The sequence below is a fragment of the Passer domesticus genome, chromosome 7 (assembly GCF_036417665.1).
Source record: "Passer domesticus isolate bPasDom1 chromosome 7, bPasDom1.hap1, whole genome shotgun sequence".
Taxonomy (NCBI): domain Eukaryota; kingdom Metazoa; phylum Chordata; class Aves; order Passeriformes; family Passeridae; genus Passer; species Passer domesticus.
Window position 1 is genome coordinate 41,554,020 of NC_087480.1, and position 24,876 is coordinate 41,578,895.

General features: G+C 37.8%; 1 protein-coding gene across 2 annotated transcripts; it reads right to left on the reverse strand.

Annotated features, from left to right (window-relative positions):
• Positions 1-1,077: 1,077 nt before the first annotated feature.
• Positions 1,078-23,365, reverse strand: KIF14 (kinesin family member 14). 2 transcript variants are annotated; one of them, XM_064427970.1, is made up of 30 exons: positions 23,304-23,365; positions 20,404-21,585; positions 19,783-20,037; positions 18,855-18,942; positions 17,346-17,444; positions 16,339-16,391; positions 15,956-15,986; positions 15,503-15,610; positions 14,245-14,361; positions 13,544-13,662; positions 13,065-13,237; positions 12,575-12,722; positions 12,377-12,440; positions 11,997-12,181; positions 11,213-11,315; positions 10,841-11,001; positions 9,920-10,067; positions 9,456-9,608; positions 8,738-8,864; positions 8,031-8,124; positions 7,390-7,528; positions 6,875-6,978; positions 6,340-6,434; positions 5,397-5,618; positions 5,066-5,250; positions 4,327-4,485; positions 3,679-3,798; positions 2,753-2,827; positions 1,947-2,085; positions 1,078-1,827 (listed from the first exon to the last, which is right to left on the reverse strand). In XM_064427970.1, exons 2-30 carry the CDS (start codon positions 21,495-21,497, stop codon positions 1,466-1,468), a joined length of 4,920 nt encoding a protein of 1,639 aa, XP_064284040.1. In that variant the 5' UTR covers positions 21,498-21,585; positions 23,304-23,365; the 3' UTR covers positions 1,078-1,465. The 2 variants fall into 2 exon arrangements, with proteins under 2 accessions (XP_064284040.1, XP_064284041.1); XM_064427971.1 differs by lacking the exon at positions 23,304-23,365 and adding an exon at positions 22,406-23,093.
• Between the last annotated feature and the right edge of the window lie 1,511 nt (positions 23,366-24,876).

The following is a 24,876-nucleotide window of genomic DNA, read 5'->3' on the forward strand; positions in this document are numbered from 1 at the left end:
TGCATTAGTGCTGTGCTCGTCTGTGGCTGCTTTTTGCTTTCCCTCTGTTGTGCTGCTGATCCCCTCACTCTGCTGTGCTTGGGGACATTTTGAGGACAGCAGTGGTGATGCACAGGGACTGGCACATGGCCAGGGCATGGCTGCTGTTTCTGTGCTGCTGTACTGGACACGCTGGAACTCCAGTGTGAACACAAGTCAGAGAGACTGGGACCTATGGATGGGTCCACGTGGAAGCAGAGATCCACATGCAGCCCACGGAGGAGCCCACAATGGCAGAGGTGGGCCTGATAGAGGGAAAGCCAGGGCAAGCCAGTGATGGAGCAGGCTCCTGGCAGGGACCTGTAGACATGTGGAGAAAAGAGACCATGCTGGAACAGGTTTGTTGGCAGGACTTGTAACTCTGTGGGGGACCCAAACCAGAGCAGGCTGCTCCTGAAGGACTGCACCCTGTGGAAGGGACCCATACTGGAGTAGTTCATGAGGAACTGCAGTCTGTGGGAAGGACCCACAACCCCATGCTGGAGCAGGGAGATACTCCAGGCATGGGACCAGAGATTCTCCTGCAGCCCATGGGGAAGACAATGGGAAGCAGTGACTTAAATTCCTTGTGTGTGTGGCTTCTGATTTTCCTATTAAACTGTTTATATTTCAAGCCAGGAATTTTCTCACTTTTACCTTTCTGTTTCTCCCCCACTGGAAACAAGGAAGTGGCTTTGTGGTGTTTAGATTCCAGCTGGGCTTAAGCCACAACAGATGTGTTGATGTATAGGAAAAAACCTTAGCTTTTACCTTATGAATTTCTCAACATTGTTGGCTTGTTAAACAATGATAACAGGCACAAGGAAGTAGTGGATTGGGAAAATCTCTACAACCTGGGATAATTTATATGTTATTTAGGAACATATATGATTCTATTCCAACATGAATAGTAGAGAAAATTATTTCAGCAATCAAAAGATAACTCACTAGCAACAAGCCCAACATAAACTTACTGCGGATCACTTTGAACATCATCACTGATACTTTAAGTGCAGATTCTTCAGTGAGCTAAAAACCACTTTAAAAACATTCATCAAATAAGGCTGTAAAGTACTTTTACTAGCTCGCATTGTTTTCCTCTACAGAAATAAATACAAAGTAAAAGGCATAAAAAACACTTTCACGTTGCAGTAGCATTACTAGATTATAATGCAGCTGAGGTGAAGCAAAAATTCAAAAAAATAAAATTATTTTTTATAAACTTAGGTAGTAATAGACTTCAAAATATAATTCCTTTTGTTTTAATAGAAGTCTGACAGCGTCTTTAGGAAGGTATTTTTTTCTTTGGTGAAATATAGGATACTTATACAAACATGGCATTTTACTTTCCCACCACTCACCCACTAATAATATTAGCAATAAATTGTAGCTTTTTTGATATGTTGCAATAGGAAAAGGTTCTCTTTAATTTCTTGATAATAACATTTTATACCCATTCTATCCTACCAGGTGAAAGCTCTGCAGTCTGTGTGCATTCTGGAATCCCATTCCATTTCTGAGCAAATTCAACCTGACCTGTTTCAACAGGTCCTCCTGGAGTCTCAGCAGTTTCATTACAAATAATTTGTGATTGCAGTGATGGCTGTCCTTGTTCAAGTTCAAAATTCATAATAAGGGAATCAACCAGAGAGTCCAATTCATCCAGGTTCATAAAAGGCACATGCATTTTCTGGATAGGGTTGTTTGCAGAAGACAAGGCAAATAATCTGAAATAGTTGTTAAAATATCCAGCAATGACAGAAATATTTTCTGCAAAGCTCCTGAGAGGGCTGGTGTTTCTGTATAACCCTATGAGAAACAGAAAAAAAAGAATCAAATGCAGCATTTTGCAGGTACCAAAAATGCCTCTCCCTTGCTTTGCAAGTCTCCTGTAGCCTGTAGGTTACAGGTGGTAACTCAGCTAATACCTTGTAACATGGAAGAGACAATTTGACAGATTTCAGTCAGGCACTGCTCCAATTCCAAATACTTCACAGCAATCTTAGTGCTCTTCTTTATTTCTCGATATACAGACTCTTCTTCTGGCAGCTGAGATTCTGTTTCTTTCTGTATTAATAAAGAGCAATTTCAAGAGACTCAAATACATCACAGTGTATTAACTACTGAACATGCCTATTATGGTTTCAGTCACATAGATCAAGCCAATGCTGAAACAAAATCAAATCAATGTCATGTCATATAAGACAACACTGAAAAGCATGCACAACTGCACATGGTTGACAGGGTTAGGAAAAGAAGAAAAAAGCAAATGGTATGAAAATCCAGGAAATGCTTGGCTCTTAGAAGATAAACCACCTATACTGGCTTTTTAATTCAAAATACCAGTAACTATGGTCATAAACTATAGTAACAGTTATAAAACAATTACACTAGCAAAGTTGACCTTTCAACTTAAAAAAAACTACAACAAGTAGTTAGGCTGTTTAAGATGAGCACAAAAAGGAAGATACAAGTACTCCCAGAAATTATTTATCTTAAGTAAAATTAAAATAAAAGAGCTCTGAGTGGAAATTCAGTAGTAAGGAAAATTAGCTTTCCAGTCACAGGAATGCTGCTGTGACAGGAAGTGTTATCATGCAACCATAAATATACAGTATGTATGTGTGTGTGTATATATATACACACACACACACACACCTCTTCTTAGATAAATGCATCCTTAAAATTTAAATACCAGACTCAAAGCACACATTTTGGGAATAATTTTTCTTACCTTTCTGCAGGAAGACATGTTATTTTCAAGGAATCTGGCTAATGCCACCACATTATCCTTTATTCGATTTTGAATCTACAAAGAAACTTTTAATTATACACCTCATTCAAGTCAAGGTACATTAAAAGAAAAAGAACAAACACTGACATACTAAAGAGAGAAATACCCAAAAGAAATAGCATTTTCTGCATCTAAACATGCAATTTTTCAAAGAAAACATTAACTGATAGAAAACATTAATTACATTTGCAAGGTTTTAAACCCCTTCCTAGGGGAGAATGAAATGAACATATTTAAACTTTCGCCATGGAAAGGTTGTCCTATAACATTGTATCACTGTCATTCTAAGTGGTGGGGTTTTTTTTCTTTCCATCCTTACAGTAGTTGCACCAGAGACAAGCACATACAGCAAATACTTCAGAATTAGCTGCAAGTGAACAGCATTATTTGGAAAGCAGAGTGCTCAGTTCCACTTGCTGGAAACACAAAGCATTTGGGAGTTAAAAAAAAGACAGCAAAATAAAGTATTTTGGATGGTTTCACTATTATCAGTAGGATTAAGAATGACAACAGTGAAAACCAGAGTAGGAAGAAATTTTTGCTTGCCTTGAGAGGAACAATATATCACTCAGAAGATTTTAGTCTTTCCCAAGTATTTTCTTGGAATTCAGCCAGGCTCTGTCAAAAGGGCTTACCCACTAAGAAAGTGGTGTGCTTCCAAGGGGTACCCTAACTTCCTTACTGGAATTTTCAAACAGCTGCAAAAATATTTTGAAGTATGGTGCTTATTCCTTATACTTTATTCTCTACTTAGTGTAACTCCCTACAGCATCATCTTCATTATTTAAAATACGAGCACAAGAAACAAAACATGATCAAGTGCCTCCAAGATACAGTAACAGTTTTTAGTCTTCATTTCATCTCACCTCATTTTGTGGACATTGTTTCACAAGTTCTTTCTGTACTATTCTTGCTTTCTCCTGCACAGCATCAACGAGACACTCCAGTCCTGAGCCTACTCCATCATAAATAGCAAGTACAAATTCCTTTTAAAACAAAGGTTCCAAATGCAATGGTTAAAGAAACTGATGTGGTCTTGAATTAAAACACTTTTTCTACAGTAGACTAGAAATAATTTCATTTCCAGCAAATTATTCAGTGCAGGTTTATTCAGACACATGTCTCCCTTGGACTACAGGAGCTCAGGTCAGATTTTGTATATTCAGTGTGGTACTTAGATACAGATTACTAAAATATAAGTAGTGAATTTCAGTGAAACATATAGACTTGTATTATCTATTATACAGTCCTAAAAGCACTGTACACTTCTTTTTCTTCATAGGTTTAACTTACACAGATTCAAATGATGTGGTTTTTAAGGAAAAAAAATATCAAGGGTATTAATACATGCATTTTCACCCTAAATTAGAAGACAAATTCTAAATGTACTTAATTTGGTTGATGAAGTTGCTATATGGAACAATTTGTTCCTGAGTACAGTTACTGATAGTAAGAGTGACCTCAACACTAGAATTACTATTCATAATCAGTATTTCTAAGAAACATTTCTTCACCTGTAAACTAGAGGCAGGAATGTTGCTCTCTTCAGGAAATGAAATATCAGTTGTTGTGACTACTGCCAAGTGTCCTATGTATTTCATTGTTTGTTTTACTGTTTGGTTTACTTTGCTCCATGCTTCTGTTACCATCGAGGATATATCTGAAGAACAGCCCTGGGAAACAAAGGCACATCTTTCACTGATTCTAGAAAGCACTTCTGGTCAAAGAATACACACTTTCCATGCAGCAAGAGTTCCTAGCACACAATACTCAGGCATTTTCAGCTTTACATCTAACTACTTCCAATGGCTTATCTATCACAGCTAAAACATCATGCCTTGCAACCCCAGAGCAACCATGCTATAATACTACGTAGTTTTAAACGAAAAAGATTCACAAGGCTCTAGTGTGCACAAAAATAGTATTCACTGGACACTGGTTTATGGGGTTATAAACAGCAGCACTTCATAGTCTAAGCTATCATTTGCTGTTATTGCATATTTAATTTTATAAGTAAGAACCAATGCTTCTGTCAAGGCCTGGGCACAGGAAGGTCGGCATTACTCTCCGTAGCACAGGGACTACCAGCTTAGCCAGAAAAAATGCAGCCTTAGCTATTTATCTTCCTTAGGTGCATTGTTTTGTTATTACACACACCAGACATTTAAATGCTTTTAACAAGTCTATTATAAATACTACATTAATGCAGTGAAGTTTTCTATATACAGATGAATTCTTTAATATTTGCTTTACCTGCAACAGCAACTGTAAATAACCTCCCAAGTTCTTTATTTCCTGTTTCATTTCTTCATCAACTTTTCTAGATCCAGAACACTTTTGGACATTATTAAGCCAGAGTTTACTTATAACCACAATCTGATCAAAAGCAGAGACAATTTTGATGCTGTAGGACTGAGCAGCACGATCAAGAGAGAAAACTACAAGAGAAAGAGATCTATCAGATCTGTCTCCTTTGCAAATGAACACAGGAACATTAATTCTTGAGACTAACAAACATAAATGCTTGTGCATCTGAAAGACAAGTCATTAGAAATGTTTAAACCACTATGAAAATGAGACTTACAGTTTTCCTGACATTCTTCATCTTGCTGTTCATAGGCTTTGGAAATGGCAGATGCTCCAGAAAAAATTATTAACAAATTAGTTAGGAGACTATCTGCTATGCTTTTTCCTCCTTCATGATTCTGTTCCAGCAAATCTAAAGCTGAACTTATAGATTCCTTGCAAATTCCAGGAAGAAACAATTCAGAAGTGCTTGAGCATATGCTGGATTTGTTCAGTGAACCTGTACAAGGTAAAAGCAAAACACACATGCATGAAACTCTTCACTGGAGTGAGCAGTCCACGTGTCTTTGTAAAGACTTTTATATAGACATTCACCTACTCAAGACAGTCATTCAGAAAAAATGTGTAAAGTGTTCTAAATCGTTTATATAGTTCTGTTAGTAAGAGAAATTCCATACTGAAATTCTTTAACATTAATACATTTGTTTCAATGATCAAAACTGCAGAGAAATAAAAAAGAAAACCCAACCAATCTAAAACAATTGAATGCATTCAAATATTTGGAAGATTAAAGCACCCTATGCTTCAGGAAAAAAAGGTTGTAAAACCTGGCCAAAAGCTTGGGGAAACCTCAGTAATTTAATTAATAACAACAACTCAAGCAAATTAACTCTCTGCATTACTGTTTCAGGATTCAGCCTCTTTTTCCAATTAACCCACATAGTTAAACAGAGTAATGTTTTAGATAAATTTCTTAAATTAGGCTCATAAAGCGCTGGTCAGGAAGTTTTTGCCCTAAGAAAGGATAATCAAAAATACAGAAACCCCTACTGTTAACAGCTTGACATTATAAATTTGAAGGTTTCATAAACAGGACATTTTTAATTTTGCTTTCCAACCCACAGTTTTCAAACAACCATCAGAAGCACCCACATTTTATGCATGTAGTAGGTTCAAATTCTCAGTATGAAATGAAAGGTGTTCTGCCATTTAGAAAGTACCTGATATATAGGAAGTCTGTTTATTCTGAATAGATTGCAATTTTATCTCAGACAAACATCCAGAAATTCTCTTGTTCTTCATGAAGCTTCTACTTCTAAGAAAGGATGATAAAATAACATGAAAAACCTTGAAAAGAAAAGCATTTCTCCTCATCAAGCATTTCAATGATGAGCTACAGCTTGCACAAATATGTGAGCCAGTTATAAATATTGTTGTTATAAGGCTAAAACTTCAAAAGCAAGATCCCAGACCATATGCAATTCATTCCTTAAAAACAATGATTTGATAGTGTAGAAGTGGGAAAGAAACATTAAAAACTATACATTTCACTCAGTACTGATGCTTTGGAAAGCTCTACATACAACTTTTGTTCCTTTTTATTGTCCATAGAGGAACTACAAAAGAATAAATGAATACAAGAGAAGACTCACCAGATGACACAGTGTATGAGAGTAGAACAAAAGTATATTTAGATAGCTACACAATTTTTTGCTTTGTTTTAAGCCTAGGAGAGGAGCTACAAATTACTTTTACCTTCTTCTGGAAAGCAAGGAAATGGAGCTGTCTGAAAGGTCAGGTTCCCACTCATCAGAAGGATCGTAAAACACATCAACAACAGCTTTATTTCTATCATTACTCTGAAAAAATAAAGGAAACAGGCAAGAAGGAGAGTTAAACAGAAGAAAAGCAATAAAGTAGTCAACATATGGATAAATAGAACATAATAATGAAAACTCAGTTTACAAATTCAAGTTCTTTTACAATATAAAACAATTGAACAACCAAAAGAATCACAAAGCAGTCCTTGGCTTTACTGCTTCTCACTCTACACAAAATGACCTGAATAAAGTAATTTGTTTCTATTGCATTCTTTTTGTTTGATGGACATGCATCTGCATGTTTTTAGTGAAAAGTAGCCATGCGTCTTGCTGTTTAAGATATACAACCCCAAAACCCAGCAAGATTTTCCTCCTGTATGCATTACCAAAAACTTAACTTTTGTTAAAATATTACTGGTTACTCGTGGTTCTTCTTCAATTGTTACTGACCTCATAGAGTTCTTTCATTGCTGCTAGTTTACATTCAAATTTCTCTAGGCTCCAAAAAGTTGTTATTCCCAGTTTGATGTTACGAACTTGCACCTGAATAGAAGACACTGTTCCTGTTTTATCATCAATTTTGTCATGCCTAAGAATTGGAGAAAGTTAAAAAAAAAGACAACAAAAATCAAGACAAAAAAAACCACTTTAATATTGGAAAAATAAACTAGATACTTGTAGGCAGGATTATAGAGACTGAAAACGTGACCCACACACAAAAATTTCTTCAGACATCATGCATCTCAGTTACTGTGCTTTAGGACCACTTTAATACATGAACCAAAGTAAGATGCACATGGGTATCAGAAGATTCACCTCAAAGCACTCTAAATTCAAAATTATCTCTCTATAGCATACCTTTAAAGTTTTAATCTAAAATTCAAACTAGAAGGTCCCATTTCCAAATACCAAGGCTCAGCTACACACTTAATTAACAATAGCTTGAAAAATAAATTTATCATGTTCAATTGCAGAAGACTGTTAAAAGAAACACTGACAGCTCACTGCACATCCTGAATCCACCCCCAACTACATACATAAATATTATATAACTATTACATATACACATAATAATTAACTCAGATACTGACCTGCAGAAAACAGTGTTTTTCCCTAATGCATTGCTAATGGCATTAGCCTCTTTAATCATCACAGACAGCTTCAGAGACTTCCAGTTCAGTGGAACTAATGAAGAATATAGAACATACTGATTTAATGAACAAAATTATGTGATGCAACAACTTTAGGGTTAAAAAATAAAGGGTAGAAAAGAAACCACAACCCAAAAGCAAAAAAGTAATTTAGCCTACAATAGTTCCAAGAATTCCCAACATATTGGGAAAAGATTACCCTTTCAGGCAAAATAAACCTTTTAAATGGTTGGGTAAAGGGTACTTCAGAAACAGAGGCATAACACTAGACACTATAATATTATTATTAATCCAAAATAAGAAACTGAAGAAAATTAATTCTGTTACTCAGTTTGCCCAATGATTTCAGTTCATGTCTGACCAGTGAAGACCGACAGGGAAGTACTTTTAAATAACTGGAATAAATACAGACTGCAGGTGTGTCCACCTAACCACCCTGAGTGTGATTAAACAGAGCTTTTAACACAGTCCATTACCTACAGCTGATGAACAGAAAGGACTGTAACAACCAGAAGGCTCTTCTTGTTCAGGATCTCTAGAGAAGTATTAGTGGAACAGAAAAAGTTCCTGTATCAATACCCATCACCCACGCCCACTGAGAAAAAGAGAAGCCAGCATCGGCTTTGCAACATCATGCATATACATACTCATCACTGGTTTATTCCCACTTCCAGCATTCCTCTGAAGGGCTTGTATTTCCTCAGCAATCTTCTGCTTCTCAGCTTCCAGAGCTTCCACTATCTTAGCATGACGAATAGTATGGTCTTCTAGAGCCTGCAGAAAAATGGGCAGTGGTAAAAAAACATTTAAAAAAATAAATCTAAACCAGTGCTGTTTGTTGAAGATGATTTTTTTGTTCCCGGCATTTTAAAGACTCACAAAATCAATTTTATACTGGACATCTGCTATGCTAATATAAAATAATTAATTTTCAAACTGACAGTTCTCTGGGTTTGCTTACATTTTGCAACGCACAAAAAAAATTACTGGAATTAAAAAGGAACAGCTTTTTTAATAAGCTGTATTTGTTGCAGCAATCAGATATATATGAGCACCAGCCAAGACTCAGTCATTACTTACATTAATGTCTGGATTAATAACTTTTGCCAAAGGCAACAGTTACTAAATTTTGGTACAGGAACAAAACCATCCACATTATTTAAGAAACAAGGTCAGCATTAGTTAATCTCCAACATTAATACATTAACATACTCAGGCTGCAAACAAAACATCCGTTCTTCTGCATAAAATCACATAAAAGTTCTTAAAATAATTTCCTTTACAATAATTGATTTTCAAAAAACAAATTAAAAAAGCCCCCCAACCAAACCAGGATTTATTGCCTTAAAAGGTTTTTTCAATTACCTGCTTGGTAGCTAAGGTCTCCATTTCCAAACGCTTCTTATTGAAGTTGAGTTCCAGCTCAAGGCTTTTCTTTGCCTTCTCCAGCTCCTGTATTTTGGTTGTGGCTTTTTGGTTATTCAGTTCTTGGATTTGCTTCTTACGAGATTCTTCTCTCTAATATCAAAAAGGAAAAGCGAGAGGAGGAATACTCCTTCTACAGCATTTCTGACCCATCCTTCAGGCAGATATTCCATACATTTAAAACTTCTAAAACAATTAAAAATTTCTTCTGTTACTAAGGCTGACTTTTTTTTAAGAATGAGGCTTTGCATTCTCTAACAGGCTGCTATAATATACAAGAGAAAAAGAAAACCAAAACCACACAAACCAAGGCCAATCAAGCACTGAATAAACAGATACCACATGCTACAGTTTCTGATTTACTTTATTGATATATTTCATGTAATGATGCAATGACAACTTACCACCTCTGCTTCCAGGGATTTTATTTTGCTCTCATACGCTTCTTTTTGCGAGGTCAGTTCTTGTTGGACCATCTCTTTTGCTATTTGGACACTTTGCATCATTTCTTCCTTGGCTTTGAGTCGTGCCTCTTCAATTTCTGATTCAAGCCTACAAGTGTTGTACGTTTAGATTGTTGCTGTTTGTCTCTTATAAGATGTATACAGATTATAATATTTTTTTCTGTCATGAGGGTTTAATTTATTTTTAGCAAAAAAATTTACATACTTTACATGGTTTTAAATTTCACAGACAAAACGCAGACAGTTCCAATATAAATATGAAAGATATTTCAGAATTTCAAATCCACTCAATTTTGCATTTTTATTTTATTACATCATTTTCACAAATTTAAAGACTGTGATGAAAACTCACTAAATCATATTAAGACACAAAATTAAATTTTAAATCAATGAGTGTTGTGGTTTAATAACACCCCATAATGAAGTAAGTACAAATAACATTTCACTGTCTCTCAAATTCTCCATCACAGAAGACCTAAGGTTATTACTTTGGGTTCTTCTCATTTTCCTAAGGCTTATCAGACTTTAAATCTCTTTAAAACATCAAAAGTCATTTTCAGACTCATCATACACTTGGAGAGAAACATAATTAAAGAGATACACTACTCTGAGGACCCCTGAAGCTCAGTGTTTCTCTAATAGTGGTCTGCATTGTTGGTGTCTAGATTAGCTAGTGGTGATTGAACCTTAGAGCTGTGCATCATTTCAGCCAAGTCTGTGGCTTCCATTATAAATGGAGTTGCTATTTTCCAACTTTCCTCCTCGAGAAATAATTAATAATCTTCAGTTACTTCTAAAACTAATTGCATGGTTGAATTAACAACCGAGTTTATTTTCAGAACAAGAAGAATCAATACTTACTGTGTTCGCTGTGCAATAAGTAGCTCATTCCTTGCAAATTCAAAATCTTTTGGACCATCATGCAAAGACAGAGTCCCACAAGAAGGTGTTTTAACTTTCTGAACCTCTGCTGGATGATTAAACCTGAAATAATGGTCTCCCCCAAGAATCACTCGATCACCCTATTGGGAGAAAAAAAATCTGCTGAAACTTTCGGATTTATAAGAAAATTTTCAGTTCTTAAAACATGCAGGTGAAGCTAGAAATCAAAGAGGAAAGACAAATATTTATGGTTACAGAGCATTCTCAGAAACCCTGCAGTCTGAAGCTGAGATACTAACAAAGCAAAGAAACACACATGCACAAATTACTATTACCTGATCAATTACTTACGTGATGCAGAATTGTTGGGTCCAAAATGCATTTCCCATTTACGTATGTCTTGGCTTCTCTAAGTGGAATAATACTTACTTTGCCAACAGTATTTTTAATAACACTGAAAGCAAGAAACATTTGTACTATTAGTAGCTCATGATAATTGCAAGTGAGTTTCTTAATACACTAAAATTCAAGCTTTAGATGCTATTGTTTTCCTAGGTGTGTATTGTCTTCATACTATTTAGATACAACACACAATTAAAGAATGACAGCCTATATTTTGGTAGAGAACCTATATTTATATCTAGGAATCTACTGCTAGAAAATTATTGTAATACCCTGCCATCTGAGAATTTTTTTGATAATGTGACTTTCATGTTTTTTAGTAACTCATTAGTTACATTTCTTACAGCATTTTTTGGGGGGATCAGTTGCAAGCTGCTGTCTGTTTTTATTAAATTAAGAACTGTCAAGGCTTTTCACTTCTCCACTGAACTTAATGTAACATTTATCTATCACACAGCATCATTTGATCAGGTCTTATTCATGTAGAAATGCTGCAGAAGAAACCTTTGCCACATGAATGTAATGAACAAAGAAACTAAATTACCTCAGCTAACAGATTTCTAGAGGGAACAGAAGGTAGTTGCCTTAATCATTGAGCAGTACAAAAAATATCCCTACATAGTCTGGTCTTGGCTAGAAGACTATATTTTGTTAATGCCAGAAAAAAAGAGTGACTCCAAAAGAAAGGGGAAGGGTAAGAAGAAACTTAAAATATAAAAACAACACTACAAACCAATGGTCATCAGCAATCAGCACTCCTGAAAGCTGAATATCATGTTTTGAATTTGGCGTACACCTTCCAACTGTAGTTTCTCCTTCTTTGATCATATACAACAGCACCTCAGAAAGCTGAGGATCTTCATTGAGATTGACAAGGTTTGGTAAATGATTGTCCATTTTGAATGCAATTCCAGCTTTCTAGATAAAAAAGAGCTCAGCATTAAACAATTTACATTATGCATTTAAATATCTACATTAAATTTTTCAAAGAAGTCACAGCAATCTGTTGCAAGGTGAGTATTAAGGACACAAAATCTTACAGCTATTCTCATTCTTCTGTAAGGTTTGCTGAGGTTATATTTTCTGTATTATGTCCTATAGAATAAAATGTACCTGCAACTCTTTTATATCTTCCAATTTCCTTTTTTCTGCTTGTTCAAGTTTTTCTTTCCAGGCCCTTAATATATGGAGAAAATAACATATTAGAAGAAAATTACAGCATATAAATTTTATATAAATATATATATATAAATAACAGCATATAAATTTTACCATTTCCATTTTAAATGAAGACATTAATGAGTGCCTGACCTTTGCATTTCTGCCATGTTTCTCTCCTGCTGGTGCAGTTCTACCCTCAGAGATGTTATTTCCTGCAAATAACGCCTGTATTTTTCACGATCAGTGTTCAGAGCACTTTTCTGGGCTGCCCTCAGTTTTTCAATTTCAGCTTTTAATTCTACATGAGACAAACCAGACATACAGTACACATAAAAAAATGAAGGCAAAATACACTTCAGTACAAGAGTAGAAAATTAATCCTGTTATTTAGCTAAAAACAAAACACCTTTCTCTATTTCCAGGTCTTAAGTGTAGCCTAAGATATCACTTGGGTTTTAGATAATAAAATAGCTCACAAAGAACAATAATATTAAAAGGAAGGCATCCCAAGCTGTATTACTCTAGTTGACAAGAGGTCAGTCAACACAACAGGATATTAGTAGTAACAACTCTTATAAGAAATAAGCTAAACACACATGCAAATGACAGCCCTGAAAGACTGCTGAAAGGTCAAGCTCACCTCTGATTAGTTTGACATTCACATCTTCATTTACTTTAGCAATGTTGATAATTGAACAAGCCTGTTTGGCATAGCGAAGGGTGCTGAGCGTCTCCTCCGTGCTGCTGGCAGCTGGGCTCACTGTGGCTATCATGGTCGTTTGGGAATTGCCACCAAGACTTTCCTTTAGCAGCCTTCATTGGACATGAGAATACCAGTCAATCTCTGGCCCTCAAACTGACAGAAAAACTCAAAATTTCCCAATTTGAACAGATTAAATACAAAATACTCAGGGTTTTGCTACTTATTTGAGAGGGACTGTTAGCTGCTTAAAACACAAACCAAGCTCCTGTTTGGTCTTTATCTGATGCAACAGGCAAATTTCTTCCCTCCACAGGTCATTTGAGAGAGAGGGAGGGAAAGGATGGGAAGAAGTGCCTCATAAATAGATGAGAAAACAACAACCTCAGAAAGCCTCGATCACTATATAATGTACGTACCAAGTAAGGACAGATTCCCGGTAAGGAATGAACGTTTTCTTTCCATTTTGAGACTGTTTAGACAGTGCAGAAATAACTCTTCCAAGGGTCAACAGTGATTTATTGATACTCACACCTTCCTACACAAAGCAAAAATAAAAATATTTATAATAGAGTTGCAGTTTCTTTTGTGATGTTATCAATTGTACTGTTGATTAATTACATTTTTGCAATGTATGTTACAGCTGTACTACATTAATTGTCCCCAGTCATTAACAAAACAATAAGATGGAAAGGCATCTTTATTTTGAAAGAAAAAACCTTACCTTTAAAATAAGTGTTAAGAACCATCAAACTTCCAAAGGCAGCTTGAAATTAAGTCTCTTATTAGAAAATTCTAAAAAGGGCCAAGCCTCATCTCCATGTGACATTTGATTCATGATTTCCAAAGTCACATGAACAGTTTCCCCTCCCTCCTTCTGCAGGATCATGGGGGGAGGTGTTCTAAGCAAGATCTGCCACATTGCACAGTGTAAACAGCTTCTTCAGGCCACCCACTCTCACTGGCAAAATGTGATGTAACACTGGTAAGCATAAGGGCTATATACATCCTTTTATAGCTACAGTTCCTGCCCAAAAGCGCTGTTAGGTGGGCATGCTTTGGAGTTTAAGGGTGTTCTTAGGAGTCAAGCCTTTTCCACAGATTTCCACTCTTGATTTACCTTCAGCCTTTCTCCAGTGGTCTGAGCCTTTGTACAGCACTCACTGCCAGCTAGATCAATTAGATTTATGTGACTGGTGAGCCTACGATCACACTGTTCATCGTTCACAAATTCTACCTGGAAAGAAAGGGAGATGCTGGCATTCAAACCAAAATAAAAAGCCTGAGGATAAGGAGAAATTGGACAAGCTGCTCACATTAAATACATAAGAATTTCATGCTGCCATTTAATTTTTGACACTATACTCTTGTGTATGTCCCTTGAAGGAGACTAAGCTCAGATTTATAACCATAGTATGTTAGTTGTGGTTGAATAACTGCACAAGCATAAACTCCAAACCCAACAGATTACTAAACTAGGGGTTTGGGTCTGAAGTTTGATGACTGCAGTCAATCCAATTGCAGTTATGCAATAAACATGCAAATCAGTAAGTTGTTACTGACTTAGACCAATGAAGATCAGTTAAGGAGTCAGTGGAAAAATTCAGGACCAACTATGAAAGAGAAAAATCAATAATCTAGTGGTGAGAATGGCAAGTGGAAGAAGAAAGGAGAAAATCCAGGAAACTGGGACAAAAAAATTAAACCAATCAAGAACAAAAAGCCCCAAACCAACAAGTCATTTGTCAATGGAAAAAACTGACAATCTGTAGACTCCTGAGGAGCTCTACCTATTCCATTTCTGTCTTCAGGCTCACGTCACTAAGTCAGGTTTTGTCTTTTAAGCATCTGTAAATCAGATGAGGAGTTGTAGTCCCTATATCCTGGAGACACTTGGGAAAGAGGCATCCTGAAGCAAGAAAACATTTATTCAGTGAAGTGTGTTGAAACTGAGCAGAAATTGCATCTCCTACCACTGCCCCAGTTTGTTGCCTGCAGGAACTCATCACAGCCACACACTTCACACAACCTAACCTTCTTAGAAGCTAAGATGTGTTGGCAGCAGTGTGAAATTCCATCTAGCCTCAATTAGGATTCCTGTTACATCTCAAAACACACACTGAGAAGCTTGGAACTACTCCTAGATCTGTCAGCCTAGACATATTTTTACTGCTGCTATAAATATACTTAGCACAAAGACATCAAAATCTACTCAAAGCATGTAGAATAAAACAAGTTTTGCAGTGGAGAAAGCCATGTTACAATGCCCTGTGCTTTACCCAAAGATCTTCAAGTATATCCTCACAATTTTGTAGGCAGCACACAAAAGAACTTTTTACTACCAGATTTGAACAGATACAAAAAAACCCCAGCAATACCTTGGTTTGTGTCATGACAAGGGTGAAGACAGAATGAGATCTAGAGCTCTTGTCATTCATTACTGTAGCAGCTGTTGCTCTCTGCTTATTTCCTAGTTCAAGCCAACTCTGTAAAAGACAAAAGTCAGGACATGAAACCAAACCCTACTTTGGACGGTTAACTGAAGATTTAAATGTTTGCAAATGCAGTTAAGACAAATTATGACTATAAGAGAGGACTTAAACTTTAGAAATAACAATGTGAACAGTGACACTTGACTGTACAAATCTACTCAGCTCCATTATACAGGACTAGTCTAGATCATCCTTTCATAAAATCAGCTGAAATATCAGACTACTGGACAGTCTGTTAAACATTTTCTTCCCATCCATGGAATTTATTTTTCAGCAGTAAGCAGAAAAGGAGAAGGCAGAAATATTTGTATTCCCTTTTAGTAAAAAAAAAATTCTTACCTGAATATCAGAGTAAGAACGAACAACGTTCCTAGAGTGGGGAGAAAAAGTAGAAAGTTTGGGTTCAGTTTTCTTTCTATAGGTTTGCCTGCTGCCTGAGTTCTGAAACATTTTCCCAGTTACAAACAGAATACAAATACATAATGAAAGCTGCAGGTGTCTTGAGACTTCCACACTTTTAGATTTCATTAAGGCATTTAACAAAATATATCAAGCTAGTCACGGGTATGCATTTTTCTAAAACTACATAACACTGGGATCTTGCTTAATTTACTGGTGAGTACACAAGCTTTCATAGAGCCTCAAGATATCCTTTTTCAGGATTACACCAAACATCTGTTAAAATAAGTACAGATAACAAACAGTTAGCAAATAAGACTTACACTGTCAGGCCTTCCACATATGGTCCTAACACTGGATGTTCTCTTACACGAAGCTGATGAGAAGAATTTCAAAATAAAAAGTATTAGGAGTTCATTAATCAGATCTAGTACTCAGGAAAATCTAAAAAAAATATTCTACAACATAACTATTATGTTTCTAAGTAGCTTACCCCAAAATCACTGACAAAACTCAGAATGAAAGCACTCCTGCTTTATACAAGACATTAGAGTTTTAATTTCTTTATAAGAAGTCCACCTAAGCTTAGGTTAAAGGACTTACTTCAACAGCAAGTTGGATGCTAGATATCAACTTTTGCATACCATCTGTTGCATCTATCATAAAATTGACACACAAGTGGCCAGGATAGTGCTCAATGTCAAAGCACAGAAAGTACCTTTTTTGATAAATCAGACATAATAAATTCCTTCTTTACATACACTACTTAAGACAAATTTCTTACAGTTTTACATATTCTAATACACAACCACTAAACACTAGCTAAACTGGTTTAACTAGTGATACTTAACTAGTTAATCAGTCCAGTCTTGTTTCTTTCCCCCTCCTCCAGCTCCTTAAGAGACAACCAGGTAACCATAAAAAAAAAGAAAACTATCTATAAATTACAAGACTATAACTCAAGTTACATTGTACAGAAGATTCTTATTATAAGCTGGAGATTTAGAGATATCCTTGGAGACTTTTTACAAAGGCTAATAAGATCATCTTCATTTTACAGATAAGGGGAGATTTTAACTTTTTTGGATTCTACTAAATCATTTTGTTTCTATTTCAGCATTGCTCCGTGTTTGTCCAGTGACAAGCATTTTGCTTTAAGTCATGTGGTGATATTTTGACATTTTAATTTGTTTTTCACTTGAATCCCATTGTTCACAACTAATAAACTTAGATTAAAAACAATGATACTTTGTCATTAGTGCATTTTTGTTTCAGAATAAATGCCACTCCTTAAAGGTTATGCAGATACTTGATTCTGTGAGCAACTTACTTGTTGTTTCTTCTGTCCATTTTCAGCTTTAAAGACAAGCAAATCATGAATTTTCTCATTGTATACTTCAAAGAAGCTCATTTCAAGATGATACAAAACCTAATAAAATTAATAACAGTTATTAATATAGTCCATAAAACATATTCATCATCCTTTGTTTCAAATCAATGTTACAAACATTTGTGCTGAAGGGACTTTCCAAGAGAAAGGATATCATGAAACAGTTTGGGTTGAAAGGGACTCTAAAAAGTTATCTACTGTAATGCCTCTGCTAAAATGAAAAATAAAATTCATTAAAATTCCATCCATATATTCAGAGATGGAAGCAATAAAGCACTAAAAAAAGTATATATATCCACTTCAGAAATTTCAGAGTTGGGTTTTTGGTACATGAAAATATTGTTTTGTTTGCACCTGCACTCATCTCTTTCCCTTAGGGACTGTGCTTCTACAGCACAGTATTTGTCACAGGGAAGGCAAGGATTGATGTTGTCAACATCCTGACATGGAACAGAACGACCTAATGGAATGGTAAACCTTGATTCTACCTACAGCAATTAAAACTAAAAACACCACAAAAATACTGTCATGAGAACACATCTCTCCTCTGAAGGTGTCTGGGTCTTTTTTTTCTATTTTCAAAAAGAATGGCATTTTCTTCAAGAGACAAGGAGGATTGCAGCAAAGCCCCTAAAGCACTGGAATCAGAAAGACAAGACTCAAGAGAATTCACTACAACAGAATCACTTACAATGCATAAAGCAAAGGAAGAAAAAAAGCTCTGCATTTTTTAGAAGCTATATTCTATAGCCAAACTCAGCAATAAATAACTTCCTCTAAATTCTTCAGTGTCTATCAAATCTGCTGGAGGATCAGAATATTAGATGTTCACAGATATGAGGATTCAAAGTCTAGAATTTAAATATAAAGCAGTAAAGAAGTTTGGAACAGTTAAAAATGGAAAAGTTTGCCTGAATAAGATTAACTGAATGTTAGGTCTACTGAACTGCAAGTCAGTCATTACAGACACAAACAACCACACAGAGAAAAAAAACACAAAGTAAGTGAGGGTAGTTATTTTTTGTTTCAGCTAGAGTATTGAGCTGGAACACTAGAAGTGGAATATTATTAACAGTGTCTTTTGCTTTGATACGTGATGTTTAATAATAAATTCATATTTTTGAGCTCTATTTTACTGCCTTCACTGAAAGTATGGAGCCCACTGGGATTTTGTTTTGCCTTTCCTTACATATATCTTAAATTGTAAAACATGCAATGTAGAGAAAAGAATCCTTGTCTAGTGATGCAATAAAAATATCATGCCTATATTTCTTCCTCACATTATGGCCATTAAGGAAGGAAAACAATGTTGATTCTAACTGTTTAGGGAACCCCATGAATCAGAGCTATCAACACGAGATTTGAATCAGCAAAAGAATGTGAACACTAGTAAAGGGATCAGCACTAAAGTATCACTTTCCCCATAGTCCAATGGCATAAGCATATCACCTGTTCCTTGTCCATTTGTGCTATTTGATTGAAAAGATCTTCACAAAGTCTTGGGATTATTCCTTGGTCTTCATCAAATCCCATCATCCTGCAGTCACAAAAATCCTGCCGGTTTAGTTTTGTAGCTCTCCATAGACAGTTTTAATGTTAACTGTATGGCTCTGTAGTTGCCATGCCACACACTTCTAAGTTATACAACAATAAGCAACAGAAATTAACCTGATCTAAACTGGCGCTTCTCTAAGTCTGGAGTTGGACAAGGTGCTACCCAGAGGTATTTTCTATTTCATCCATTGAGAAATAGGTTGAAAACCCAAGTAAAACAAATACTCTACAGTAACTGCAAAGTCTAAACCTAGAGATGTTCAGTATCTTACCATGCCTGCATTTCATATTCTCTGCACACTTGCAGCACAAATTTGTTGGGTAAACTTGACCAGAGGGCCCTGATACTAACTTCAGCCTTGTTCAAAACACAAAGGGGTGAAGTTAAGTTATTAAGTGAAAGAAAAAAAATCCAAACGCAAACCCAACAAACCTACAAATAGGATAACAGTTATAATCCTTAGTTTATCTTTCTTTTAGACCAAGGTAAAAAACAGCAGTGTAAGTAAAAACTGAGTTCATGCACTTAAAATGGAAGTTCACCCACTTGAGAGGGGGCTTACTTCTGTGTAAGTTCTATATTTATTGTAAATTGAACTGAAACATTCCTGGTCCTCAACTACCTTTACAATTTCTGGTCCTCAACTACCTTTATTAAAAGTCTATAGCACCTGATAGGCATTATAAAACTCAAATTAATTTTAATAGATGCATGTTTGGAAACCAAACAGCTCACTAGGCATTCTATTCCAAAATAGAAATAAGGTATACACAATTGGCTATAAACCCAGCAGAATTTTAACAATTTTTATTAGCAACTTACGTGTATGATTTTCCAGAGCCAGTCTGCCCATAAGCAAAAAGACAAGCGTTGTATCCCTCAAAAGCTCTTTCAAGGAGTGGCAGAGCCAAAGTTTTATAAATCACTGCTTGGCTTGCAAAATTAGGATGACTCTTGTCAAAAGACCAGAAGGAGAAGTCATAACTGAAACTGTAAACTTGGTTTGTGGATGGATTTTGTACAATTGTCTCTGAACCACTCATGGAGACCACAGGGAACGAGTTTTCAGTTTTCTCTCTGAATGGAAAAGGTGGGAAAATAAAAAAATATATAAGCTGCACGTTTTAAGTTAGTAATTTCACTGTCTAATGGAAAATTAAAAAATCAGTGATCATTGCTAAAAATACTTGTTAGACAAACATACAGAGTATTAAGGTAAAAGTATCAAAACACTTTTGTTAATGAATATGTAAAAAACAGACCCAAACACCAATAAAATCAATTCAGTTTCTTAATAAAATCTATCTTGGTGTTGCATGAAGCATCAGCTAATTTCCAAGTATGTGCTATATCCTTATTGGATCAATGATGAAATAACTCAACAAGAACAGAGCAGAACTCAACACACACGGTCAGCACCAGCAGTAAGTCCAGGATACAAACCTGTTACTGAGGGGCCGCACCCGCACAGCCACAATCACTTTGCTGTTCTTCACTTTGAAAGCATCTTCCTCAGTACTGCTGCTCTCAGCTAAAGTTTCTGTGTTCACTTTTGTTTCTGAACCTGTGCTCACAGGAAGAGAGCTGGAGACACTGGGGAGTTTCTTGGCTAAAATTTGATGAGGTGTTCGTTCATTTGAGGCCGGCTTGAGAGATGGTTGGTCTTGAGAAGTGCTGTTCTTTGGTGTAAGAGCAAATCTTTCTGTTAAAACTTTTGCTGGCGTCCTTGGTCTTTCGAAGCTGCTGCGTTTTATCATCAAGTGCTGTACCCTTTGCTTTCCAGGTAGTTTATTTATATTGCTTTTTTCATTCAGTTGTTCTCCTGACAGCCTATTAGCACATTTTGAGGTAACGAACCGTCGTTCTGATTTAGGAGCTTCATTTTGAAACTTTATGTCAGCAGTGCTTGTCTTCTCTTTTAAACAGGTGTTGATAGCATTTTCACAGACACCACCAACTAAACCTAAGGAACCTTTGCTGTTCAGGTTGTGCTGCAACTTGGTACTTGACAGACTCTCAGTTAACTTCAAGTTTGATTTAACATCATCTGTACCCTTAATATTCTGTGAAAGTGCAGTCTTATAATTTCCTTGTGCATCAAAGTCACAATTTTCTTTTCTAGGCACAATATTCTGATTAATTTTACTCCTCTCTGTGGAGCCAGTCCTCACACGCCTCTGCAGAGTAAGTCTTTTCTCTCTTTGGAGCTCTTCTGTACTCTGTGCTGTGTCACTACCGGACACTGATTTTTTGCTTGCTCCAGTTCTCCTCTGGAGTGTTAACCTGCCTTCCAGTTTAAAAGAAGTTGACACATCACTCACTTTTGCACAAGCTGAAATCACATAGGTCCTGTTTGCTTCTTCACTCTCACTCTGAGGACACGAAGGCAGACCATCCTTTTCTCCCAGCACCTGTGGCCTCAGCTGCTGCCCAGGTGCTTTACTGCTGGCCGGGGTACTGTGTGAGGGAGCCTTCTGCAAAGGGGCTGTGCCTCGTGGCCCAGCAGGGCTCCTGGCAGGAACTGTGTAAATAGGCATCTTGTCTTCCAGCTCATTAAAACCCAAATGTTGAAAAGTACATCGCCTTTCCTAAAGGATTATTTCTAGTTGCTGCTTTGTGAAGAATCTGGGGAGACAAAGTAAATAAAATTTTATGGTGTTGATGTGCAGTGCAAGTTATGTTTTACTGCATGGGGAGCTCCTCACATGTACTGCAGTACATGTTCCCAAACATTAAGAACAACTAGTATCCTGTTTCACCTCTGGTATTTAAAAAAAAAATTATAACTGAATGACTGCTTCCAACAAAAGGCTGTTTGACTTGATTTTTTGAGCTCTATGATTTGTTTCAGAAAGTAAACCAAGTATCACAAAGAAGCACCAGTTAGTAAAAAGAACAAACTAACTATTTAGCAACAAAGATGACCATGGATATTTCTTCCAAACGGTCTACCATGATTTCCAAACTGAAGACGTTCTAGATCGTGTCGCCATTCATTCACATCTATTTACACTCTCTGTGTTTCACAGCTAACAGACTCCAACAGAACAACAAAGTTAACCTTGAACAGAAGTCTGTGAACATGGAAGGAAGATATTTTTTTCCCAGGATTTTTATATTCAATATATAACCCAGTATTAGAATGGGAGAGTTAATAAAGATGACTATTAGTAGTAACTCTGGATGTTATTTTAGTTCATTCTGGTACATAGACGCATAGCAAAACAAAAGATACCTGACCTAGGGGACAAAACAAAACCATAAAATATACTCCCTGTCCTTTCTACATGTAAATATTCTGAAAGCTCCCTCTATATATAATCTGTATAGGAAAGCACATTTTCCCTGTTGCATCTGCATCATAGTTATTGGGTTTGATATCAACACTCACTGCAGACTTGTCAACTGCAAATTCATTATTACAAGTCAACAAGAAATCACCTACCTTTAATCCTTTAAAAACTGCAACATCATTAACAACAGCAGTACAGTCAGGGGAAAAAAAGCAAAGATGAGAGCAAGTGATGTAGAAGAAATCGTTTAGCCACTGCTCCAACAGAAGTTTCCTTTAATGTTACACTTTTAAGCAATAGCTTTCAGAGTACTCTCAGACTTTGTGCAATTACATCCACTTACACACGTCATGACCGTACAGTTTTCACAGCTCACAATTTGTGAGGAAAATATCAACGTTTCAGATCAGTGTATTTATTGCTCAGTCCAGTTTCAGACAGGAAATTCTGTTACATGACTAAGTAAGTAAAATACAGACTTTGTGGTTCCCTCTAGCAGTCAGGAAATAGAGAAACACGGATGTAAACTATGAATGGTGTGTTTTCTGGAAAGTCCATCCTTTCCATGCAGCTTCAACATAATTCTTGTAAGTTCTCCCCTCCTCTCGCCACAGCTGTGCCTTGTGAACAACAACAAAGTCTTTCTGGTGAAAAGCGAAACTGCCCATTAAAGGCTCCTCTACAATAAGGAATGAGGTTCAGTTCGAGAGACCTGAACTCAGAATGAGAAATACGCTCATTCCTCCTTTTTAAAGATTTACAACCACTAACTAGATACGAAAGGCAAGCGCCCAAAGCTGGAGCAACCGGCAGCTCTGTTGTCCCTCAGCAAAGCCGCCCTCCCTCCCTGGCCGAGCCCCGGCAGACCCCGCACGGCCACGCTCCCTCAGGGAGAGGGCGAGGAGGCGGCGGCGGCAGCACCTCCACACGCGCCGCCGCCCCCCACGACCCACAGCCCCGCTGAGGGGCTAGCCCCGCCGGGACGCGGAAGAGTCAGTCAGTCAGTCAGTCGGTCGGTCGGTCGGTCGGTCCGTCCGGGCCTGCCCTCACCTGAGCGCGCCCCTCCTCAACCGCCGCCCCGCAGCGCTGCTCTCCGCTCCGCTCGGGCCCCGTTTGAACCAGCCGGGCGCGCCCGATTGGCTCCGCGAGGCTCCGCCCAGGCCCGGCCCCCGGCAGCGGCCGCGCCGGCAGGGGGCGCCCGGCGGGCCGGGTGTGGGGGCTGAGGCTCAGGCGGTGACCGGGCACAGCCGCGGCGGCCCGGGAGCGCTGCGAGCCCACCCCGATCCCAGCCAGGGCCACTCGAGCCCAGCCAGGGCTATCCGAGCCCACCCCGATCCCAGCCAGGGCCGCCCGATCCCAGCCAGGGCCGCCCGAGCCCACCCCGATCCCAGCCAGGGCCGCCCGAGCCCACCCCGATCCCAGCCAGGGCCACTCGAGCCCAGCCAGGGCTATCCGAGCCCACCCCGATCCCAGCCAGGGCTATCCGAGCCCACCCCGATCCCAGCCAGGGCCGCCCGATCCCAGCCAGGGCCACCCGAACCCACCCCGATCCCAGCCAGGGCCGCCCGATCCCAGCCAGGGCTATCCGAGCCCACCCCGATCCCAGCCAGGGCCGCCCGAGCCCACCCCGATCCCAGCCAGGGCCGCCCGATCCGTACGGGCGGCCTCAGACCCGGCACTGCGCCTACACCGCACTGCCGTGTGTAGCCAAAGCATCAGTGAAAAGGGGAAAAAAAAATGGGTGCGAAAGGAATTAAAAGAACATGTTGCTATTTTATTGCAAAGGTTTCATACCTTCTCGTGGTGGTTTCTCATGGGCAGCTCCTCACAGCACTGACTTTTTCTTCTTCTCAGCACAGCCAACAAACTCCACCTCGACCATCCAACCTGCTCTTTTATAATACCCCTCTTAATTGAATACAGCTGTGGCCTATTAAGAGCAGGCTTGTTCTTAATGCTTGATAATTGGCACAGCTGTGACTCCTTAGGGGCCAGATTACCTTCACCACTGTCTCTATTCTCCTACCTTTTATCTAACCACAAGAACACGCGGTGGCTGTGACACTTTAGGTAATGCTGGCACTCCAAGCAGCACCAGGGCAAGAAATAAAAACAGTGTTGGAATCCATGAATATATATGCCCATAACAGACACATTGATAATAAAATATATTGTACAAAACCATCTAAACCCAGCAACAATAAGAAAGCTTGTTTGAGAAAGCTTGCTACAAGATAACTGAACCAGGTTGCTGACACAAGTTTACAGAACCTGTATTTGCACTTAGTTCCGGGGGCAAACGTGGTGTAGAACTGTTGTTTGATTTCATGATTTGTTGAACAAAATTTGTGGGATTTTGGTACACCAGTGGTGCCCATGCATTTAAACATACCAGTGCTTAAATTGGTCTGCAGGACACTTAGACAAAAACATTTTATAGGCAGGAGTGGATTATTTCAAATAAGAAAAATCAATTAATTCCATCTCTAAAGAAGACATAATTTTGATTAAATAAGATCAAAATTATAGGTTTTATCTCACTTCATTACACTAATAACAAACTATTTCTGGTATTGCAAAGTCCTTCAGCAGAACTTCCAGCTGGTACACAGGCACTAATGGA

Bases quoted from the DNA above. Each gene is read 5' to 3' on its own strand.
- KIF14 (XM_064427970.1), bottom strand. From the start codon at position 21,497: ATGCCTATTTACACAGTTCCTGCCAGGAGCCCTGCTGGGCCACGAGGC. The intron at 10,068-10,840 runs GTAAGTATTGAT...CAACACTTGTAG, and splicing joins CTTATTGCACAGCGAACACA to GCTTGAATCAGAAATTGAAG. The intron at 2,086-2,752 runs GTAAGAAAAATT...TTATTAATACAG, and splicing joins ACATGTCTTCCTGCAGAAAG to AAAGAAACAGAATCTCAGCT.